The 18,611-nt window shown below is 62.3% G+C and overlaps 13 protein-coding genes across 13 annotated transcripts; 9 read left to right on the top strand and 4 right to left on the bottom strand.

The window, feature by feature from the left end:
• On the top strand, positions 1–1,046 carry OT_ostta01g05820 (Micro-fibrillar-associated protein 1, C-terminal; the record flags this gene model as incomplete). Its single annotated transcript, XM_003074587.2, has 1 exon — positions 1–1,046. A coding segment is annotated over one exon (1,046 nt), but the record flags the coding sequence as incomplete, so codon positions are not given.
• Positions 1,047–1,201: 155 nt separating this feature from the next.
• On the top strand, positions 1,202–2,059 carry OT_ostta01g05810 (Frizzled domain; the record flags this gene model as incomplete). The annotated part of the gene is made up of 1 exon (XM_003074586.1): positions 1,202–2,059. One exon carries the CDS (start codon positions 1,202–1,204, stop codon positions 2,057–2,059), a length of 858 nt encoding a protein of 285 aa, XP_003074633.1.
• A 68-nt stretch (positions 2,060–2,127) lies between these two features.
• On the bottom strand, positions 2,128–2,781 carry OT_ostta01g05800 (Frizzled domain; the record flags this gene model as incomplete). Its single annotated transcript, XM_022985482.1, has 1 exon — positions 2,128–2,781. One exon carries the CDS (start codon positions 2,779–2,781, stop codon positions 2,128–2,130), a length of 654 nt encoding a protein of 217 aa, XP_022838353.1.
• Positions 2,782–3,509: 728 nt separating this feature from the next.
• On the top strand, positions 3,510–6,137 carry OT_ostta01g05790 (unnamed product; the record flags this gene model as incomplete). Its single annotated transcript, XM_003074583.1, has 1 exon — positions 3,510–6,137. The coding sequence occupies one exon, from the start codon at positions 3,510–3,512 to the stop codon at positions 6,135–6,137; it is 2,628 nt and encodes an 875-aa protein (XP_003074630.1).
• Positions 6,138–6,302: 165 nt separating this feature from the next.
• On the top strand, positions 6,303–7,907 carry OT_ostta01g05780 (Conserved oligomeric Golgi complex subunit 8; the record flags this gene model as incomplete). Its single annotated transcript, XM_022985481.1, has 2 exons — positions 6,303–6,386; positions 6,492–7,907. 2 exons carry the CDS (start codon positions 6,303–6,305, stop codon positions 7,905–7,907), a joined length of 1,500 nt encoding a protein of 499 aa, XP_022838352.1.
• Positions 7,908–8,208: 301 nt separating this feature from the next.
• On the top strand, positions 8,209–10,389 carry OT_ostta01g05770 (Peptidase C1A, papain C-terminal; the record flags this gene model as incomplete). The annotated part of the gene is made up of 1 exon (XM_003074581.2): positions 8,209–10,389. One exon carries the CDS (start codon positions 8,209–8,211, stop codon positions 10,387–10,389), a length of 2,181 nt encoding a protein of 726 aa, XP_003074628.2.
• Positions 10,390–10,506: 117 nt separating this feature from the next.
• On the top strand, positions 10,507–10,773 carry OT_ostta01g05760 (Molybdopterin synthase/thiamin biosynthesis sulphur carrier, beta-grasp; the record flags this gene model as incomplete). The annotated part of the gene is made up of 1 exon (XM_022985479.1): positions 10,507–10,773. The coding sequence occupies one exon, from the start codon at positions 10,507–10,509 to the stop codon at positions 10,771–10,773; it is 267 nt and encodes an 88-aa protein (XP_022838351.1).
• Positions 10,774–11,086: 313 nt separating this feature from the next.
• Positions 11,087–11,683, top strand: OT_ostta01g05750 (Mpv17/PMP22; the record flags this gene model as incomplete). Its single annotated transcript, XM_022985478.1, has 1 exon — positions 11,087–11,683. The coding sequence occupies one exon, from the start codon at positions 11,087–11,089 to the stop codon at positions 11,681–11,683; it is 597 nt and encodes a 198-aa protein (XP_022838350.1).
• A 270-nt stretch (positions 11,684–11,953) lies between these two features.
• OT_ostta01g05740 (unnamed product) lies at positions 11,954–12,958 on the top strand (the record flags this gene model as incomplete). The annotated part of the gene is made up of 1 exon (XM_003074579.1): positions 11,954–12,958. One exon carries the CDS (start codon positions 11,954–11,956, stop codon positions 12,956–12,958), a length of 1,005 nt encoding a protein of 334 aa, XP_003074626.1.
• A 68-nt stretch (positions 12,959–13,026) lies between these two features.
• Positions 13,027–14,025, bottom strand: OT_ostta01g05730 (Complex 1 LYR protein; the record flags this gene model as incomplete). The annotated part of the gene is made up of 1 exon (XM_003074578.2): positions 13,027–14,025. The coding sequence occupies one exon, from the start codon at positions 14,023–14,025 to the stop codon at positions 13,027–13,029; it is 999 nt and encodes a 332-aa protein (XP_003074625.2).
• Positions 14,026–14,056: 31 nt separating this feature from the next.
• On the top strand, positions 14,057–15,465 carry OT_ostta01g05720 (unnamed product; the record flags this gene model as incomplete). Its single annotated transcript, XM_022985477.1, has 2 exons — positions 14,057–14,120; positions 14,258–15,465. 2 exons carry the CDS (start codon positions 14,057–14,059, stop codon positions 15,463–15,465), a joined length of 1,272 nt encoding a protein of 423 aa, XP_022838349.1.
• A 95-nt stretch (positions 15,466–15,560) lies between these two features.
• OT_ostta01g05710 (Domain of unknown function DUF1977, DnaJ-like) lies at positions 15,561–16,730 on the bottom strand (the record flags this gene model as incomplete). The annotated part of the gene is made up of 1 exon (XM_003074576.1): positions 15,561–16,730. One exon carries the CDS (start codon positions 16,728–16,730, stop codon positions 15,561–15,563), a length of 1,170 nt encoding a protein of 389 aa, XP_003074623.1.
• Positions 16,731–17,005: 275 nt separating this feature from the next.
• OT_ostta01g05700 (Histidinol dehydrogenase) lies at positions 17,006–18,295 on the bottom strand (the record flags this gene model as incomplete). The annotated part of the gene is made up of 1 exon (XM_022985476.1): positions 17,006–18,295. The coding sequence occupies one exon, from the start codon at positions 18,293–18,295 to the stop codon at positions 17,006–17,008; it is 1,290 nt and encodes a 429-aa protein (XP_022838348.1).
• Positions 18,296–18,611: the final 316 nt, after the last annotated feature.

Below are 18,611 nucleotides of genomic sequence, written 5' to 3'. Positions count from 1 at the left end.
CGTCGGGGTCGGAGAGCTCGAGCGAGAGCGAGGACGAGGCGACGAGGGACGCGCGAAGGGCGGCGACGCGGGCGAGAGCGGCGGCGCGCGAGGCGGAGCGGGCGGAGGACGATGAAGACGACGATCGAGGCGATGTCGCGGGTGTCTTGGTGCGGGGGTCGGTGGTGCGACCGAGCGAGGGCGCGGAGGGGGGGGGGTCGGAGTCGGAGTACGAGACGGATAGCGAGTACGAGACGGATAGCGAAGAGAGCGACTCGGGCGGGTTGGGCTCGAGGAAAATGTTCAAGCCCGTCTTCGTTCGAAAGAGCGACCGGGACACAATCGAGGAGCGGGAGAAGATGGCGGCCGAGATCGATGCCGAGGCGGCGAAGACCGAAGAGGCGCGAGCGGCGAAGAAGGCTGAGAGTAAGAAGTTGGTCGAGCTCGAGGTGACGCGCGAAGCCGCGCTCGAGCAGGCGCTGGACGAGATGGAACCGAGCGACGTGGACACGGACGACGAGCTCGACGACTCGATTGAGTTTGATAACTGGAAATCGCGCGAGCTCGAGCGCTTGAAGGCTGACAGAATCCAGCGCGAACTCTTGTTCCGCGAACGAGAGGAACAGGAGCGCCTGCGCGCGATGACAGAGGAAGAGCGAGACGCGTATCACGCGGCTCGTTTAGCCAAAAAAGAGGCGGACGAGGGTAAAGACCGGCCAAAGATGGCGTTCATGCAAAAATACTACCACAAGGGTGCGTTCTTCCAGGAGTCGGCGGACGACGCGTTCGGCACTGCGGGCGCGGATGACATTTACAAGCGCGACTTCTCCGCGCCCACCGCGTCCGAGCGCTACGACAAATCGCTCCTTCCTAAGGCGATGCAAGTGCGCAAGGGCACGTTTGGCCGCTCAGGCCAAACCAAGTGGACGCACCTGGCGAACGAGGACACGAGCATGGCGCGAAGAGGTGATGACGACGACTTATGGTCCGGGCGAAACCGAGACGTTCGAGCCATTCGAGACAAGATGACCTCCAAGCAGGGCGGGCTGAAGGACGCCAAGCGCTGATCGCACCGCGAGCGCATCACACCCCTAGCCATTGTAACGGCGCGCCGTCGCGACGATTCCAACTCCCGTCGCGTCCTTTACGTCATAGTTTCACCTTTGGCGTCCCGACCGGGCGTCCGTCGTCACTTCACGCCTCCCACGTCGCCGCGTTTCCGATGCGGCGACGCGCGCGCGCGTGGTTCATCGTCTCCTGCGCGTCACTCGCCGTCGTCGACGCGCAATCGTCGTCACCGACGCCCTCGAGTTCCGCGTCCCAGGCAACTGACTCGAACACAAAGGTGCACGAGTACCTGAATTTCGACGTACGATTGATCAACACCGACGTGAGCGATCAGTTTTTCTCCACCACGACGGATGACGACGGCGCGGGTGGGGTGAATCACTTCGCGTGCGATTTCGGATGCGTGGACAGCGCGGAGGTGACGTTGGAGTTTTGCGACGCGCGCGTGGCGTACTCGTTTTGTAAGCGCGGCGACCCGACGACGTTGGACGCTTCGTCCAGCGATCAGGACGCGGTTGATATCATGGAACGAGCGGTTCGTAAACAGTATTTAAATTTGATGCGGGCGTTCGCGCTGAGAGGATTCGAGCCCGGCGCCGGGTGTCGAGCGACGCTTCGAAGGTGGTTCTGTTACGAGTACTTTAATCGGTGCACGGTGGACGAGACCAAGTTCATGCCAACGTGTCGAAGCGTTTGTGAACAGATAAAGAATGATTGCGGCGAGGCGAATTCCGCGTTCGTGGACTGCGACGTGGAGTACGAATCGTTCGACATGTCGGGATCGACGCCGCCGACGTTTTACACGGGCGGGACGTACGTCAACGGGACGTACGTGAACACTGAAGAAGGGAAAGCGAGCGGGTCGTACATCACCGGAACGAAACCGAACGGGGAGAACGGTACGCTGGTGTTCGAACTGGCCTCTGGGAAGTGTACGGGCGCCGCCGCGTTCGCGAGCACGCGCGGCGCGTTTTTCGTCGCCGTCTCGCTCTTCCTACTCGCGATTGATTAGAACTAGTCCTTAGAACCTTAGACGTGCGAGCTGACGCGCGGATGCGCCACTACAAATTCTCTATCACTCTACGCTAAGGCTATCGAAATCGCCATCGTCACCGCGGTCGCGACGAAGGTGACGACGGCGGATCCAGCGCTCACGCACTTCACGTCTGGTCGATCCTGACTCGCGACGACGCCCGCGTACACCGACCTGTTGCACACGTCCCGCGCCGTGTCCATCTCCCCCATGCACGCGAAAACGGCATTCATGCAGTACTCCCAGCACGCCGGCAACTCGTAATACTTACTCGTGTTCACCGGATCCGGGTCGCACCTGGGAAACGCCAACGCGCACATGTACTGCGCCATCACCTCCAAACAAATCGGATCCGCCGCGAGCTCCGGCGCGATCGCCGTTTGCATTTTAGTCATGCGATCAAACTGCGACGTCACCCGCTTATCCTGCGTTAACGGCGGGTCCGTGCGCACGCACGCGTCGTACGCGATGCCGTTACAAAAACCGAGCTCGCCCGCGTCGACGCTCACGCACGTCGCCCGCTTCACCGTCCCCCCACCCACCAAATCCACGTCGTACTCGCCACTCTGTTCCGAGCACACGCGATAGTCGTAATCCACCGCGCGCTCGAACTGTCCTCGCGCCGCCGTCGCCGACGCCACCGCGACGACCGCCCACGGAATCATCATCCGCCATCGTCGTCCCGTCCTCGCGCGCGACATCGTCGCCGATCTCTCCCCCCGCACCCCCCGCGCGGGGTCCGTCGCGACGTCGCCGTCGTCGTCCGTCGCGCGCGCGCGGGGCCCGTCGCGCCGTCGCGGTCTCCGTCGACGCGCCGTGGTGGTTGGCGGTCGCGCGCGCGGTCGGGGCATGTGTCGTATGAAGAGTCATCAAGGCCCCTACACGGTCGATATTCGGGCCATATGTCGTATGAAGAGTCCTCGAAGCCCATACACGGTCGACATTCGGGCCACGACCCACGACTCGTATGAAGAGTCCTCGAAGCCCATACACGGTCGACATTCGGGCCACGACCCACGACTCGTATAAAGAGTCCCCGAAGCCCATATACGGTCAAATCCGCCGCGCGCGCGCGCGCGCGAACGCACGAAAATCTCCCGATGGGTCTTCCCGTCGCGCAGTACGCGCCGTGTGGTCCTCGCCGGTGCCGAGCCCGCGGCGCCGGGACGGATAGGCCTCCGCGCGAGACCTCCGTGGACGTCTCCGCGACGGCGACGCGCGCGAACGTCGCGACGGACGATCGCGATCGTAAAGGACGTTCGTCCACGTCGGCTCGGCCGCGGACGCGGCGCGGGGGGGGCGGATCGACGCCGCGAGCGCGACGGGGGTGGACGTGATTGAACCTCGCGAAGGCGCGTCGGTGACGGCTCGGACGACGCGCGACGACGGGCGGGCGAAAGAATCGATCGACGACGGGCGGGCGTGGAACATGGGGGGGTGCCCGTTCGCGGGGGGGGGGTGGGAGGCGGTGAAGGCGGTGGAGCGGTCGAGACGCGGCGACGACGCGGGCTCGAGCGGGTTGGAGACGTTGACGAATGAGCTCGTGGAATCGCTCAGACCGACGGCGAAGAGCGAGATGCGACGGCGGGCGGTGTTTGAACACATAAAGGAGTTGGCGCAGGGGTGCTTCGGGACGGCGCATACGCTGGTGAGCGTGTACGGGAGCGTGCCGTTGCGCGCGTACCTCCCGGACGGGGACATCGACGTGTGCTTGCTCGGGGATCATCGCGTGATCGATAAGGCTTCGTGGACGACCAAGTTTCAGAAACACATTGAAAAGGTTGAGGCGGAATCGGATTTCGAGTTCGCGGTGAGCGAAGTGAGCGTGATCAACGCCGAGGTGCGGTTGATGAAGTGCATCGTGGACGGTATGATGGTGGACGTGAGCGCGAACCAATTTGGAGGTTTGGCGTCGCTTGGATTCTTAGAGGAGACGAACGCGTTCATCGGTCGAGATGACTTGTTCGTTAGATCGATCATACTCGTCAAGGCTTGGGGATTTTACGAGGGGCGCATCTTGGGCGCCCACCACGCGTTGATCGCCACGTACGCGTTGGAGACGCTCGTGCTGTACATCATCAACAAGTATTACGCAGAGCTGACGTGTCCGTTATCCGTCCTGCACAAACTCTTGCGCGTATTCGGTGACTTTGACTGGGAGGGGTACGTGCTCACGATTCACGGTCCGGTGGCGCTGGAGGACGCGAACAATATTCCGCCGGGGTGCTTGGAGGGCGGGTTGCTAACCGAGGAGTTCATGCAGTCAATGCTATGTCAGTACGGGCAGATTGAGACCTCGAACTCGGCGCCGGTCGTGGTGAAGTACATGAACATCATCGATCCACTCGTACCCAACAATAACCTTGGCCGGTCAGTTTCGTGCGGGAATTATCGACGAGTACGCGCGGCTCTTCGTCTTGGGGCCCGACACTTGGACAAGTTGATGGAGCGATCCGAGGCGAGGGATGACTTGGGTGTTCTGAAGGCGTTTGGAGAAATTTTCGGGAACATTTTGGCGCACAGGCGTTTAGTATATCCGCTTCCACACGCGCCGTCTACGCCCGGAGCTGCTCCGCACGCGGATGAGGTATCCTTGACACCGATGGGGATGCCGACGAGCGCAATCGCCTTGCGATCCAGGAGCTGTTTAGTCGAGGGTACGACCCCGGCCACGGCTCTGGCGACGCATCCACACACCCGGTCCGTCGTCGACGAGTTACAACCCCGCGCATTGCTCTTGAATGACGAGGACGAGTTGGAGGATCTGGATGGTGACGCGAGCGCAAACCATTGGCCGACGCTGGGTGATCCTCCGTCGCCCGATCGTCTCAAGCGAACGGATTCTCACGGATCGGTCTCGGAACAGCAGCGCGGGATTCATTGGGGAAGATGGGACGTTCTTGTGGATCAGCAGCGGGATATGGATGTCTCCGACCAACAAGACTCGGGAGACACCATAGACAACGACAGCGCAAAGCTCTCGGCTTCACCGCCAGAGAGTGATGCCTCGGGCGATGCCGGGGAGCGCAATGATTCGAACGATGGCGCAAACGACGCGAACAGTTCCCCGCCGATCCCTGAAGACGCGAAAACACCCGGCATCAACGACATCTTCACCGGCTGCTTGAACACGATTAGAGAGCACTTGGCGTTTGGGGTCTATCATCACGCGCGGGCGCTCGAGCGTCAGCGCGCGGGCGCTAGACAAAGCGTGGATGATCGTCGACGTAACGCCGGCAATCGTCGAGGGAACGGCAAGCCGCCGTACAGCCGATCTCGGAACTCTTCGAGAAGCAACAAGGCGTCTAAGAACGGCTCGCAGCAAGGATTTCAGCCGCCGCCGCCACCCGGTGCACCGCCGCCCGGGACTGTGAAGAGGGGATACGCCAGTGATTCCAACCCATCAAATGGAAGTTTATTGGATGAATCACATTTTCCTTCCGTCAAGGCTGCGTTGAACAAGGACACGGCGATGGAGGCTCCGCAGAGACCGCGGTCGCCGCGACCGTCACCGACGTTCCCGCAGGTCTGGAGCGGGGTGGCAAACGTGCCCGCGAAGTTCTTCAACGACGAGAATTCCACCGGTGATATCACCACCTCCGAGATCGTGATTTCCGACGAAATGAGGAACAAGCTCACGACGATTGTTGAGCCGCCCACGCCGCCGGCGACGCCGCCGCTGTCGGTATCGACGCCAGATTCACCGGCGAGACCGGTGTGGGGCCCCAAGGGATCCGCGCCGATCGACATACTGAAGGCAAATGCTGAAAAATCGGTCAACGAGCGCCAAACGGCGCCATCGGAGGAGACGGTGGCTCCTCTTGTGAGCGAGTGCACCGCCTCGGAGCAACACTCGGACGACTCCGCTGGTCCCGCCGTAGACACCCCGGCGATGCCTACCAAGGGCAAGCGCGTTCGCACCCGACGAAATCGCCAGCGAATTCCAGACGCCGAGTGCGATATCGCCTTCCCGTCTCTCAACGGTGGTCCGGCCGAGACGCAAGCCTCTACCAAGGCGCAACAGTCTCAACCGACATCGTGGGCTAAGTTACTGTAAACACACCTCACGCGCACGCGAATTCATACATTTAAGTTACGTAGATCGTCATTGGAGTTATCATCATTCAGTTATAGAGTGTTCTCCCGCGAAGGGATCGAACGTCTTGTAATGCAGCGAGTTTTTTTGCCCTCTGCGCCTCACTCTGCGCCGATCCAACACGCGATGTCCCGCGTAGACGCCCAAGTATCCACGGATGCCTCTTACGTCGCACAGCTCCTCGCCAGAGGCGTAGAGAATCTCTCGGAGGTTCGTCAGTCGCATTCTTTGACCACGAACGTCGTCGCGACGCGAGGAAAGCAGTGAAAGACTGACTTTGAATCGATCGAAAAATCGTTCTTTGTTTCGCTTTAGGAACCCGCGCGACTCGACGATGAGGCCTCGCGAGCGCGCAGACGCTTAGAAGACGTTTCCGTTAGGAACTACCGCGCGTACATCGACGCGGCGAGCGCGTACGCGGCGGTGAGAAGAGAAGCGAAATCGTGCGCGACGCTGCTGGAGACGCTTGAGGCGCAGTTGCCGGACTTAAAGCGTGGATGCGATGCGTTCGAGGCCGGTGCGCGGAAGATTTCGAGCGAGAGAACGATGTGTAGGCGCGTGATGGCGAACTCGGGCGCAATCGGGGATCTTTTAGAGGTGCCGAAATTGATGGACGCGTGCGTGCGGAACGGGCACTACGACGAGGCGTTGGATTTGGAAAACTTTGTGGCCAAGATGGAGGCGACGCACGGGGATATTGGGTTGGTGAAGAAGATCGCAGATGAAGCGCGACAGTCGAGCGCGGAGATGCTGCGGGGGCTGGTGGGGCGATTGCGAGTCGGTATTCAGCTACCCGAGTGCCTGCGCGTTGTTGGGTATCTGCGGCGGTTGAGCGCGTACGACGAGACGACGCTGCGGAGGACGTTTTTGGCGTGTCGAGAGGAGTACATCGCGAACTTGGTGAGCGATTTAGACGATGGGAATTCGTACGAGTACTTGAAGCGGCTCACCGACGTTCACAGGGTGTCGCTCTTCGACGTCGTGATGCAGTATAGGGCGATCTTTTCAGATGACGCCGGACCTGAGGCAAACTCAAACGAGGTGAGCGGATCGCTCCTGTACAGCTGGGCGACGCACAGAATATCCAAGTATTTCGAGTTGATCGTAGCGACGCTCCCGCGAGTCGTCGAGGGCGCGGCGTTGGCGTCTGTTTACGAGCACTGCGAGTATTGCGGCACCAGTCTCGCCAGGGTTGGTTTGGACACGCGTCCACTCCTGCGTCCTGCGTTCGCTGACGCGGCGGCCAATATCTTCGACTCCGCCCTCGCGAGCACTGGAGAGGAGTTCGAGCGCGCGCTCAGCGCGTCGACGTGGTCCCACTTTGCCGCGTCGTCGCCGTCGACGACGGCAGTCAAGCAAGAGGGATCCGACGCCGTCGAGACGCCGCCTGAATCGCTCGCCGAGCACGTCCCGCTCGCCGCCTTCGTGAACGGCGTCTTACTCGCCTACAACGAGCTCAGGCACCTCGTCGGCGTCCTGGACGTCACAACTCGACTCACTAGATCCCTCGAAACCGCCCTCTTCCGGGCGACGTCCACTCTCCTCGCTTCGTCTCGCGCCGACGGCGCCGAGCAAAGAGAGCGCGCCGCGCGCGCCGCCGTCGTCGCCGCGTACGCCGACATCGCCCTCCCCTACCTCGCCCGCGCCTTCTCCAAGCTCACAGACCGTGTGCTCACCTTAGAAGCCGTCGATGACGCACGGAACCGCCTCACGGACGCCAGAACGGTGTAAAATCTTCATACTTCCCCGCCTTCGCGCCGCGCGCGCGCCCGAACACCCTCGAGCCAACACCATGCGTGGCGTGAGATCGCGACGCGCGCGCGCGCGCACCATGCCGCGGCGCGATCGAGCGCCGCGTTCGACGCGCGCGGTGCGCGTCGTCGCCCGCGTTCTCTTCCTCGTCGTCGTCCTCGCTCGAGCGTCCGCGGCGTCGACGACGCGACCGCGCTCGGAGCCCGTCGGGAGCTTTGGTGAGACGTACGTCCCGGACGCGACGTTCGCGGACGCGATCGATGACGATCGCGTCGCCGCGATGGCGGCGGCGAACGAGTTCATCGTCCCGGGGAGCGTGTGGGCGCGAGCGCTGGACGAGGCGACGACGACGCGACGGGAGGCGCGAGAGCGAGAAAAGGTGTTGGCGGAGGCGGAGCGGACGTCGGCGGAGACGCGGGAGATGGAGGAGGAGGTGGAGCGGGAGGTGGAGGCTGAGATGGCGGCAAAGAATTCGAGTCGTGATGACGATGTGAAGGTGGAGGCGCACTCGGAGCGGTTCATGAATTGGTTGGCCAAGCGACCGGAGCGCGCCAAGCGGTACTGCGGAGATGAGGCGCCGCCGTGCGCGGAGAGCGCGCGGCGAGAGAAGATTTTTAACGCAAACGTCGCGAGGGTAGATCGGCACAACGCCAAAGCTGGGAAGAATGGGATGCGGATGAGCGTGGGTAATTTTGCCGATCTCACACCGGAAGAGTTCGAGCACAGGCACGCCACGGCGTACGAGCGACGCGTCAAGGCCAAGGTCGAGCTGGGCGTCGCGGCGCTCGGTGAAGCGTCGACGCACAAGGGCTCGCGGAATTACGGAACGCGTACGGATATGAAACCGGTAGTTGAAGAACGTCCGATGCGAGATGACGAGCGATCGGAGCGTCCGCGCACGCACAGTTCAAAGCGTGCAACGCGCACACACGGAGACGCCCTAGTACAGCCAGAGGAGCCCCCCATCGCGCACGGTGAACTGGACCAACACTTCGCGGCGTTCGTCGATAGGTATGGGAAGCAGATGCAGTACTGTCCGGCCGTCCCGTATCCGTGCGACGAGGCGTTCAAGAGACAAAAGGTGTTCCTTAAAAATCTTAGGGACATCGAGCTGACAAACGCAAAGGGTGGGATGAAGAAGCGCGTGACGCGCTTCGCGGATTTGGAGAGCGACGAGTTCGCGCATGAGCACGCGACGTATGCGAACGTGACGGTTGGTTCAAAGAAACAACGCAGAAACATGGCGAAACTCGGTGACTTGTCACAGGCTGACATGCGAGCGCTGCACGCGCAGCGGCCGCACGCGTTACGTGGCAAGGTATCTTTTCACAAGATCAAGCCAAGGACCGACGTCAACGAGACGAGCACACTCGGTAAGTGGGAGTACACATCGGCAGGCTTTAACGAATCGTTCGATTGGCGTAAGAAGATCGATTTGGGCCCAATATATAGTCAAGGGATGTGCTCGGGGTGTTGGGCCTTCTCCACGGCGCAAGTCGTCGCGGACAGCAAGACGATCGCTTCAGGCGCACGCGTAGCGGTGAGTCCGCATCATTTATTGTCGTGTGACAACCTAGATTCGGCGTGCAACACGGGGAATATGGCGACGGCTTATTCGTGGATCAACGTGCAACCGAAGGGCGTGCTCTTGGCATCTGATTTCCCTGAGGGGAGCAGTTGTGAGGTCGCCAACGAGCCGAGCACTCGAGGAGTTAAGATTGACGGCTACTGTGAAATTCCGCCCCTACAAGGCGTCCCAACCGTGCTCAATATAATGCGCGCCTTGAAGCAGCAAACTGTGGCGGTGGGTCTGAACATCAAGCCATTGCAGCTGTACGGCGGCGGCATCGTGCGAACGCGCGACTGCCCGCCTGCAAGTTCAGATCCGTTGCTTGCCATCAACCACGCTGCGGTATTAGTTGGATGGGGTTACGACGATGAATCGAAACAGCCGTATTGGATAATGAAAAACTCTTACGACTCTGACTGGGGCGAGGAAGGGTACGCGAAGCTCTCCATGGAGCTCGGCGCGGATGGGTACGGCACGTGCGGTTTGTACACAGAGCAGAATTACCCGCTCACGGACGGTCGTGCGTGCGTCGAAGGATCCATGAAGAAGTGGAGCGTCAAGCGCGGTAACGACGTGTACTTGGAACCCGACGATGTCTTGGTGCTTCCGAACGGACGAGGGTTGATTACGCCGTTCAAGTTTGAAATCTTCGGATACGACTTGACCGACGCGCTGCAATTCGCGGCGATGTTTTGCTTCTCCCTTTGCTTCGTCCTGCTCCTCATCGAGTTGTATTTTTGCTTGTTCCCGGAGCTTGACGATGGGGATCAGAGCGAAGAAGTCGTCGCCGACGGAGGCAAGTCGCCTTCGGTGGGATCGTCCCTGTTGCGCGACGTCGAGAAAGGTGGATCCGCGGGATACGGCGCCGACGCGGACGCCGAGAAGAAGTGAAAACATTGAGAACATTGATAATATTATTAGAATCAGTAGTCACGACCGTCGAACCACGCAGCCGACTCCCCGTCGCGTACCTCACGTCGACGCACGCCGACGCACGCGCGTCACATCATGCCTCTCCTCAACGTCCTCCTCTTCGCCCGAGCTCGCGAGCTCGCCGAGGCGTCCTCGACGACGCTCACGCTCCCCGACGACCCCCCCGCGAGCGTCGCCGACGCCCGCGCCGAGCTCCTCACGCGCTTCCCACAGCTCTCCGGCGTGTTACAGACGAGCATATTCGCCCTCAACAAGACGTACGTCAAGCGCGACGACGAGCGCGTCGCCATCGTTCGCGCCGGCGACGAACTCGCCGTCGTCCCACCAATCTCCGGCGGATGATGGACGTCCGCGGAGCTCCCGCCGGCGCCGAGGCGCGACGCCGCGAATGAAAACCTCAAGCGTCCGACGGGCGCGACGCGATTGTTCGACGCCCCCGTCGACGTCTTCGACGCCGAACGCCCTCGCGCGCGGACGGGTCGATCGAAAAGAATTCACCCCGCGGGACGGGCGCGGGCGCGGGGCGAGCGGGATGTCGCGCGGGATCACGCGTGGCGGATTCTTCGACCGCGTCCCGTTCGGGACTAACGGTCGGGCGAACGCGAACGGTCGCGGACGAACGGTGCGCGCGCGATCGTCCGCGCGTCGAGGCGCGATGGAGACCTTGGCGTCGAAACCGCTGCTGAAGAACGCGCTGATATGCGCCGCGCTCGGGTGCGTGGGGGACTCGGTGGCGCAGCGACGCGAGTCGATGGTTCGAGCGCGGGCGAAGAAGGACGCGAGCGCAAAGGTGAAGAAGACGGCCAAGGGCAGAGAGGTCGCGGCGGATGACGATTCGCACGACTTTACGCGAACGCTCAAGCAGGCGATGTATAACTTTTTCTTCTACGGACCGGCGCAACACTACTGGTACATTCAGCTGGCGAGGTGGTTTCCGGGACGGGCGTTCGCGATGTCGGCCGAGTCGCTCGCACCGTTTGGGGCGAAGGTTTTCTTGAATCAGGCCGTTCTGGGACCCGTGGTCGTCGCGACGTTCTTCTTGTGGGGGGCGGTGTGGAGCGGCGACGTTTCGGGGTACCCGGCCAAGGTACGACGAGACGCCCTGCCGACGCTGCGCGCTGGATGGTCGTTCTGGATCCCAGCCTCGAGCGTGAACTTTGCCTTGGTGCCAACCAGGCATCAAGTACTGTACATGTCGGCGTGCTCCATCGTGTGGAACGTCATCCTGAGCCTGAACCTAAACAAGGCGTGATCATGATGAACGCGCGCTCGGCGCTCGGCGGCTTTCGTTTGCGGCGCTTGCGCACGCGGCACGAGGCCTCCTCCGAGCACTCGCTCGCATCGAATCTGTCACTTCCGCGTCGATTTGTAATACTTAATGACGCGCACGCACATCGTTCCGATCAGGCAAGGTTCGCGACACTCACGCGTCGCCGTCGCGCCTTCAACCCGCGCGGCGCGCTGCAAAGCCGCTCTGAATCAATGCTCGCGACATCGCGACGCGTCACGCATCTCACGCACCATGGACGCCATCCGAGCTCGCTTGGACGCCATTCGAGCGCGTTCGCCCGTCACCGACCGCCATGGACGAACCGAACGCGCCGAAAACGGTGCTTTCAATGACGAGCGTTTTAAATTCACGTCACGCGACGCCGACGCATTCACCGCGCCCGCGTCGCCCACGAGTCCGTTCGCGACGGATGATGACGCTCGAGTCGCCGTGGACACCGCTATCGAGCGTTTGGAGGCTCTCAGCACGACGATGCCGGCGGTGAAGAGCGCGTTGGAGCTCGTGGAGCGCGACGCCGCGGGACGGGTCACGACGGCGTCGTTCGCGCGCGTGGCGGAGGCGTTGAAGGAGATCTCCGATTTGGTGGCGAGTCGCGGCGTGATGAACGGGGAGAAACCCACGATAACGGTGCCGCCGCGATCGCCGGCTGGGGGGATGTCGTCGCTCGGGAGTTCACCGAGGATCGTCAGCCCGGGCGGTTTGAGGCGGTCGACGTCGCCGATCGGACCGGCGAGGCGAGTGCGCGTGGACGGTGACGACGAGGACGTGCGAGAGGTTCCGAGTCAAACGAATCGTGTGCGAGTGGCTGTGAACGATCGTGATGAGGACGATGAGGTGTCGGCGGCGCGTTTTCGCGAGTGGGGCGAGCACGTGCGAGCGACTGGGCGAGCAACCGAACATCGCGAAGTCGAGAACCACCTGAGGGAGGACATGATCGAGCAGTACCGTGCGTTTCTTCAAAACGCCACGCCACCAAGAGATCCCTTCATCGCAGCCTTAGCGGAACAAATGATGAACTCGATTCGCGAAAAGGAGGAGATGACGCAGGGCGTGCACCGAGCGAGACAGATGATCGAGGCGCTGGCAGAGTCGGACAAGGCGAAGACGCTCGCGATCGAGCGGTTGTGCGAAGAGATCGAGCGAATGGGCGGTCAAGTCCCGGATGATGTCGATAAATTAGGCGTACAGTGGGCGCCGGGCGCTTTCGACGAACAAGGCTCGGACGACGACGAATGATTTGAAGCATTGCGTTGCTCCTTGTAACACCACGGTTTTGCCTATCAACTTTTCTACGCACTACATCGCTACTTTCGGAAATCCTCCAAGAATACGCCTGGAACGTCATCGATTCTTAAGCAGTCTCGCTCGAGATTGAGCGTTCGTTCGTACACTCGTCGTATTCGTCGATCCATCGACGGCACGCGCTCGCGCATGAGCGGGATAAACGTCGTCTTGAGCAACGCCAGATGGATCATCTCCCAATCCGCGGGCGGCGGCATCGTCCCGATACCGTACGATGGTGCATCAACGGCCAAGTCATCGCTAGTCGCCGCCTCCCAAGGCCACACGCGCACGTACTTTGCCGCGCTCTCGTCGCGTTCGTCCAAGCTCTCGTTTGTCGCGCGCGCCGCGCACCCATTCGGATGAAAATATCTCGGCGTGCGCAATCGCAACATCCGCATCTGCCGACTCAAACCATCATCCACGTTACCACCCCCGTCGTCGTCGACAGTTCTCGCCTCGATCGCTCGAAACAAGTACCGCAACGTAAACGTCTCCCCCGTCTCCGCGTCCAACGGCGGCAGCGAGAACCGCTCCACCCTCCTCGTCCGCGTCGTCCCCCCTTCCCCGCACGCCTCCTCACACGCTTTCACCAGATGCTTAAACCGTCCTCGCATCCCGTACGCGAGCTCCAAGATCGCTCGATAATCGTCGTCGTCAGCCAACGCGTTTCGCAGCCGCCGCGTCCACCGCGTCGCCTCCGCCAGCGACGCGCGCGTTCGCTTCGCGCTCGTCTCGTCTCGCCGCCGTCGGAACACACTCGCGAATCGTTCGCGCCAGTAATGTCGCGCGCACGGGTCCGGGAGGCGGCGCGCGCGTCGTAACGCGCCGCGATAGGTTGCGAGCGCGCGTTCTCGATGCTCGCTGTCCGTCGCGAATTCCCTCGCGTTCGACCTCGTCCGCGCGCGTTCGAGCGTCCGCGCCGCGCACGCGCTCGCGCACGTCGCTCGCGCCCCCGCGAGCGCCCGGCGCATGGCCCACGCGCGACGAGACGTCGAGGCGCAGTGCGGTGCGGTCGGCATTCGGCGACGGGTGCATTCACAGAAATTCACAATGGCGACGCGCACCGTCACGCGCGTCGCCTACGCCGCCTCCGTCGTCGCGCTCGGGTGTTACGGTACGCGCGACACGCGACGTCGAGCGCGCGCGCGACGCGAGAGCCGCGCGCGGCGATGGGTTCGAAGGGTTTCTGCGCGGGAAATTCATTACAATTCAACTCGACTGACGCCGGCGACGCGCTCCGCTCTCGCGCAGCGTTCGAGCGAGTGCGCGCGTCGGAATCGTACGCGAAGGCGTCGAGCGCGGCGACGGCGTATTACGCGACGGTGCTCGCGCTCGGGGAGGTGATGCGACGCGTCGCGGAGGACGCGAGAGATTACGTGTTGGACGGCGACGCGAACGCGGCGCCTCCGGAGTCGATCAGGAAGGCGTTCGCGGTGATGGAGACGGAAGAGGCGACGAAAGTGGTTGCGAAGGTGGCGGCGGCTATCGCGAGCGGCGCGGCGAGGGGGCAGAGCGCGCGAGGGGACGCGGGGGACGGCGGCGGAGGCGAGAGCGGGACGAGCGCCAGAGGCGACAATTTGATGGAGTCGATGCTCGACGTTTTACTCGAGCCGAAGCGGTTGCGAAGGGTGAGCGAGCTCGTAGGCGAGACGAGCAGAAGCGTTTTTGGCGCGCTCGCGAGCGTGGTGAAGGATAACGCGGACATCGTTCGCGCGTTCGCGGGGTATGAGGATCGAGACGAACAGGAGTGCTCGAGCAGCCGAGTGGAGAAGCCGAGCGCGGCGGAGCGTGCGGTGGCGTTTTTGGAGGAACCTAGAAATAAAGACGCGATCGTTGGCGTCGGACGTGAGCTCATCGACGCCGCGGTGTCGACGTACGTTCGAGAGTTGGGCGACGATAACATGTACTCAGACATTTTTGAGGCTGTGAGGAATCCGGAGAACAAGGCGGTGTTCCTCGAGATGATGCGAGCGATGGTGGAGGTGAGCGTGCGCACGTACGTGGTCGCGTCGACGGAGGTGATGGCGCATCCAGAGAGCGCGATGCTCACCCCTCGATTAGGAAAGCGCGATGATTCCCCGACGAGTCCTCTCGCGTCTCGATTCGCGGCAGCGGCGAGCACGCCGATGACGCCTCGATCCGTCGATATCAACGAGCGCGTTGAGCACGAAATTCACTCACCGCATCTCATGGGGACGTGGCGAGAGCTCTTCGCGGCTGCGACGGAGACAAATGAGAGCCGTCGTTTCGCGCTCGCGACGACCGTGACGGCGACGCGAGCGGCTTTGAGCGGACTAGCGAGCGGCGTCTACGAGATCATCTTCACTGGTAAGTTCGCCGGTCATAAGTTTTATATCCAGTCCTGGGCTCTGGCGATAATATTTGCGATGTGTTCCATCGCGCTCTGGCTCTTCCTCAGAATACTCTCGATGTACGCGCTCCTTCGTGTACCGACGTGATCGCGCGTTGCAATACGAAAGGTTCGACTTTGGCAACTGTGACTTTGACCTTGGACTTTGCAATCTGAAATGGTTATAACAACTCTAAATGATCCCTACCAGGCTGAGTACACGTTGTAGGACGGGTACTCCGCCTGTAACGTTCGAAGGTACTCGCAGCTCGGGCGCTTGCTCGTCCAGCTCTGACGTTCGTAGTCGCACTGCCGACGATGTCTCATGATAATGTCGTTCTCAATGCGCCTGTGCACGGACTTTCGCTGATCACCCACTGGATACTTCTGCTCGAACTTTTGCTTATTAACGTAAAACGGAATGTTCATCCGTTCACTCTTCACGAGATGCGGAAAATCGCTCGATCGAATCATCGAGAAATCATCCTCCGCCGGCGTGAGTAACCACATGAGGAGCGGGAGAAGGAGAGGGAGCAGGTGCAAGATGTTGCGAATGATCGTCGCGCCGTCGTCCACACGCACGCCCGGTCCTCCACCGGCGGCACCCGGATGTTGTCGTCGATGCTGATGATGACGATGCTGCGCCCCGAACGGATTCCCACCGAACGTGTGCACTCTGAACCCGGGTCCGCCGAACCCGCCCATGCCGCCGTTGAAGAACATGTTGAAGATTTCCGCCGGGTCGATGTCGGCGTCGAAATCGAACCCCTGCGCCCCGCCCGGTCGTCTGCGCACTCCCGCTCCACCAAAACCACCCGCACTCGGTTCATCGCTCCCGTATCGATCGAACGCCGCGCGTTTTTGCGGATCGCTCAGGCACGCGAACGCCTTGTTCACCAGCTTGAACGCGTCCTCCGCCCCCGCCGCTCGACATTTATCCGGGTGCAACTTCAGCGCCATCTTTTTGTACGCCTTCTTCACCTCGACCTCTCCGGACCCTTTTTCCAACCCTAACACCTTGTAATAATCGTTCCCGGCGCGCTTGATCCCGGCGATCAACCGCTCCTGCTCGGGCGTTCCTTTTCCGCTCGCCGCCGCGCCGCCGCGCGTCTGCGCCTCCGCCTCCTTCGACGTCCTCCCGGTCGTTGTCTCCGTCCTCGTCTCCGTGCGCTCGCTCGACGTCCCCGCGTCGAACCCGCGCTTCGACCGCGACGCACATCGCGATTTAATCTTCCGAGCGCGCGCGCACTTTGGATCGATCCTCAAGGCTTTGTCGGCGAATCTCTCAGCCTTGTCGAGATCGTGTCGCGATCTCGCGGTTTCCAGCGCGTTTTCGGCGACGTCGCAGCATCTGTCCGCCTCGTGCGCGTCCATGATGCGCGACGTCGTCCTCCGTGGCGCGCGATGGAGCGCACGCGGGGCGTCGACCTGTGTGGAGGGCGAGGCGCGCGGGCGGGCGCGGGGGCGGAGCGACGCGCGCGGGCGTCGAATCAAACGCGCGCGCGCGTCGATGGATGCGTTGGGACAGGGTGATTCGGAGTGGGATGTGAGCGTACTCGTCGGTGTGCGCGATTCTTCGTCGATACGCGCGGGCGAACGCGTGGAGTAAACGAAAGATGGTAATAATAACAGCTCGCGCGAGCGAGTGACTAATCGATGCCGAGGCGGAGGGTGACGGCGCTACGGTGGGCGTCCAAGCCCTCGACGGTAGCCATGCGCGCGACGTGCGGACCGAGCGCGTCGAGACCCGCCTTGGTAAGCTCCTGAACCGTCATGTACTTGACGAAAGAGTCCAGGGAGACGCCGGAGTACATTCGCGAGTACCCGTAGGTGGGGAGCACGTGGTTGGTGCCGCTCGCGTAGTCGCCAACGGACTCCGGGGTCCATCGCCCGAGGAAGATTGAACCCGCGTTGTCCAGCTTGGGCAACCAAGACTCTGCATTCTCTACGTTCACGATCAAGTGCTCGGGGGCGTATCGGTTGCTGAAATCGCACGCGGCGTCCATGTCGTCGACGACGACGGCGTACGAGTGACCGAGCGCCTTGGACGTGATCTCGGCGCGGGGCAGCTTGCTCGCCTGGTCGGCCACGGCGTCGGTGATCGCTTTGAGATCCACGTCTGGAAACGTCACCAACACAACCTGGCTATCCGGTCCATGCTCGGCCTGGGAGAGGAGATCAGCCGCCACGTGCGCGGCGGGCGCGTCCTTATCCGCGATGACGAGCACCTCGCTCGGTCCCGCCGGCATGTCGATGGACACCATCGCGTCCGAGTTTTGCAGCGCCATTTTCGCCGCAGTGACGAACTGATTCCCCGGACCGAAGATCTTATCGACCTTCGGGCACGTCTCGGTGCCGAAACCCATCGCCGCGACGGCTTGCGCGCCGCCAGCCTTGAGAATGTGCGTCACGCCAGCCTTTTTCGCCACGTACAGCACCTCCGGGCAGATCGAGCCATCCTTTCTCGGCGGCGTCGCCAAAACAACGCGTTTACATCCGGCAATCTTCGCCGGCACCGCTAACATGAGCGCCGTGCTCGGAAGAACCGCGGTCCCCCCCGGGACGTACAACCCCACCGCCTCGATGGGTCTCGACACCCTACGGCACCGCACGCCCGGCATCGTCGTCACGTCCACGTCCCCGCTCCGCGCCTGCGCCGCGTGGAACGCCGCAATATTATCGTACGCCACGTCGAACGCCGCCTGCACGTCCGCATCGAGCGTCGGATCCGGGAGATCCTCCACGCGCTCCGTCGTCGCCGCCAACGCGCACTCGTCAAACTTTCGCGTGTACTCTCGCACCGCGTCGTCCCCTCTCGTCTCCACCGCCTCCACGATCGGTCGCACCACGTCTAAGATGGACGTAAAGTCCACGCGCGGGCGTTTCATCACCTCGATCCGCCCTCGCGCGTCGAGTTCACGCTCGACGTACGTCTTCATCGCGAATCCCGGTCGCGCCACCGCCTGCGTCGCGGTCGTCGCCCGCGCCGCGCGCGCCCGCGTTCGAGCGCGCGCGCCGGTCGCCCTCGCGCCTCGCGCCGTGGACGCGCGTCGCGCCGACATCTCCGTCGCGTCGTCCGTCGTCGCCGTCGTCTATCGCGCCGACGCCGACGCGTTTCCGACGTCGACGCATCCATTCGCACGTCTCGTACACCACGCGATCGAACGCCGTGGTACACACACACACGACGACGCGCCGGAATGTCGAACGCATTCGCGCGCGCACGTCGTGGTACACCACGCGATATAACAGTAT

This window comes from Ostreococcus tauri (assembly GCF_000214015.3).
Source record: "Ostreococcus tauri WGS project CAID00000000 data, contig chromosome 01, whole genome shotgun sequence".
NCBI classification, from domain to species: domain Eukaryota; kingdom Viridiplantae; phylum Chlorophyta; class Mamiellophyceae; order Mamiellales; family Bathycoccaceae; genus Ostreococcus; species Ostreococcus tauri.
This window is presented reverse-complemented; position numbering and strand designations above follow the sequence as displayed.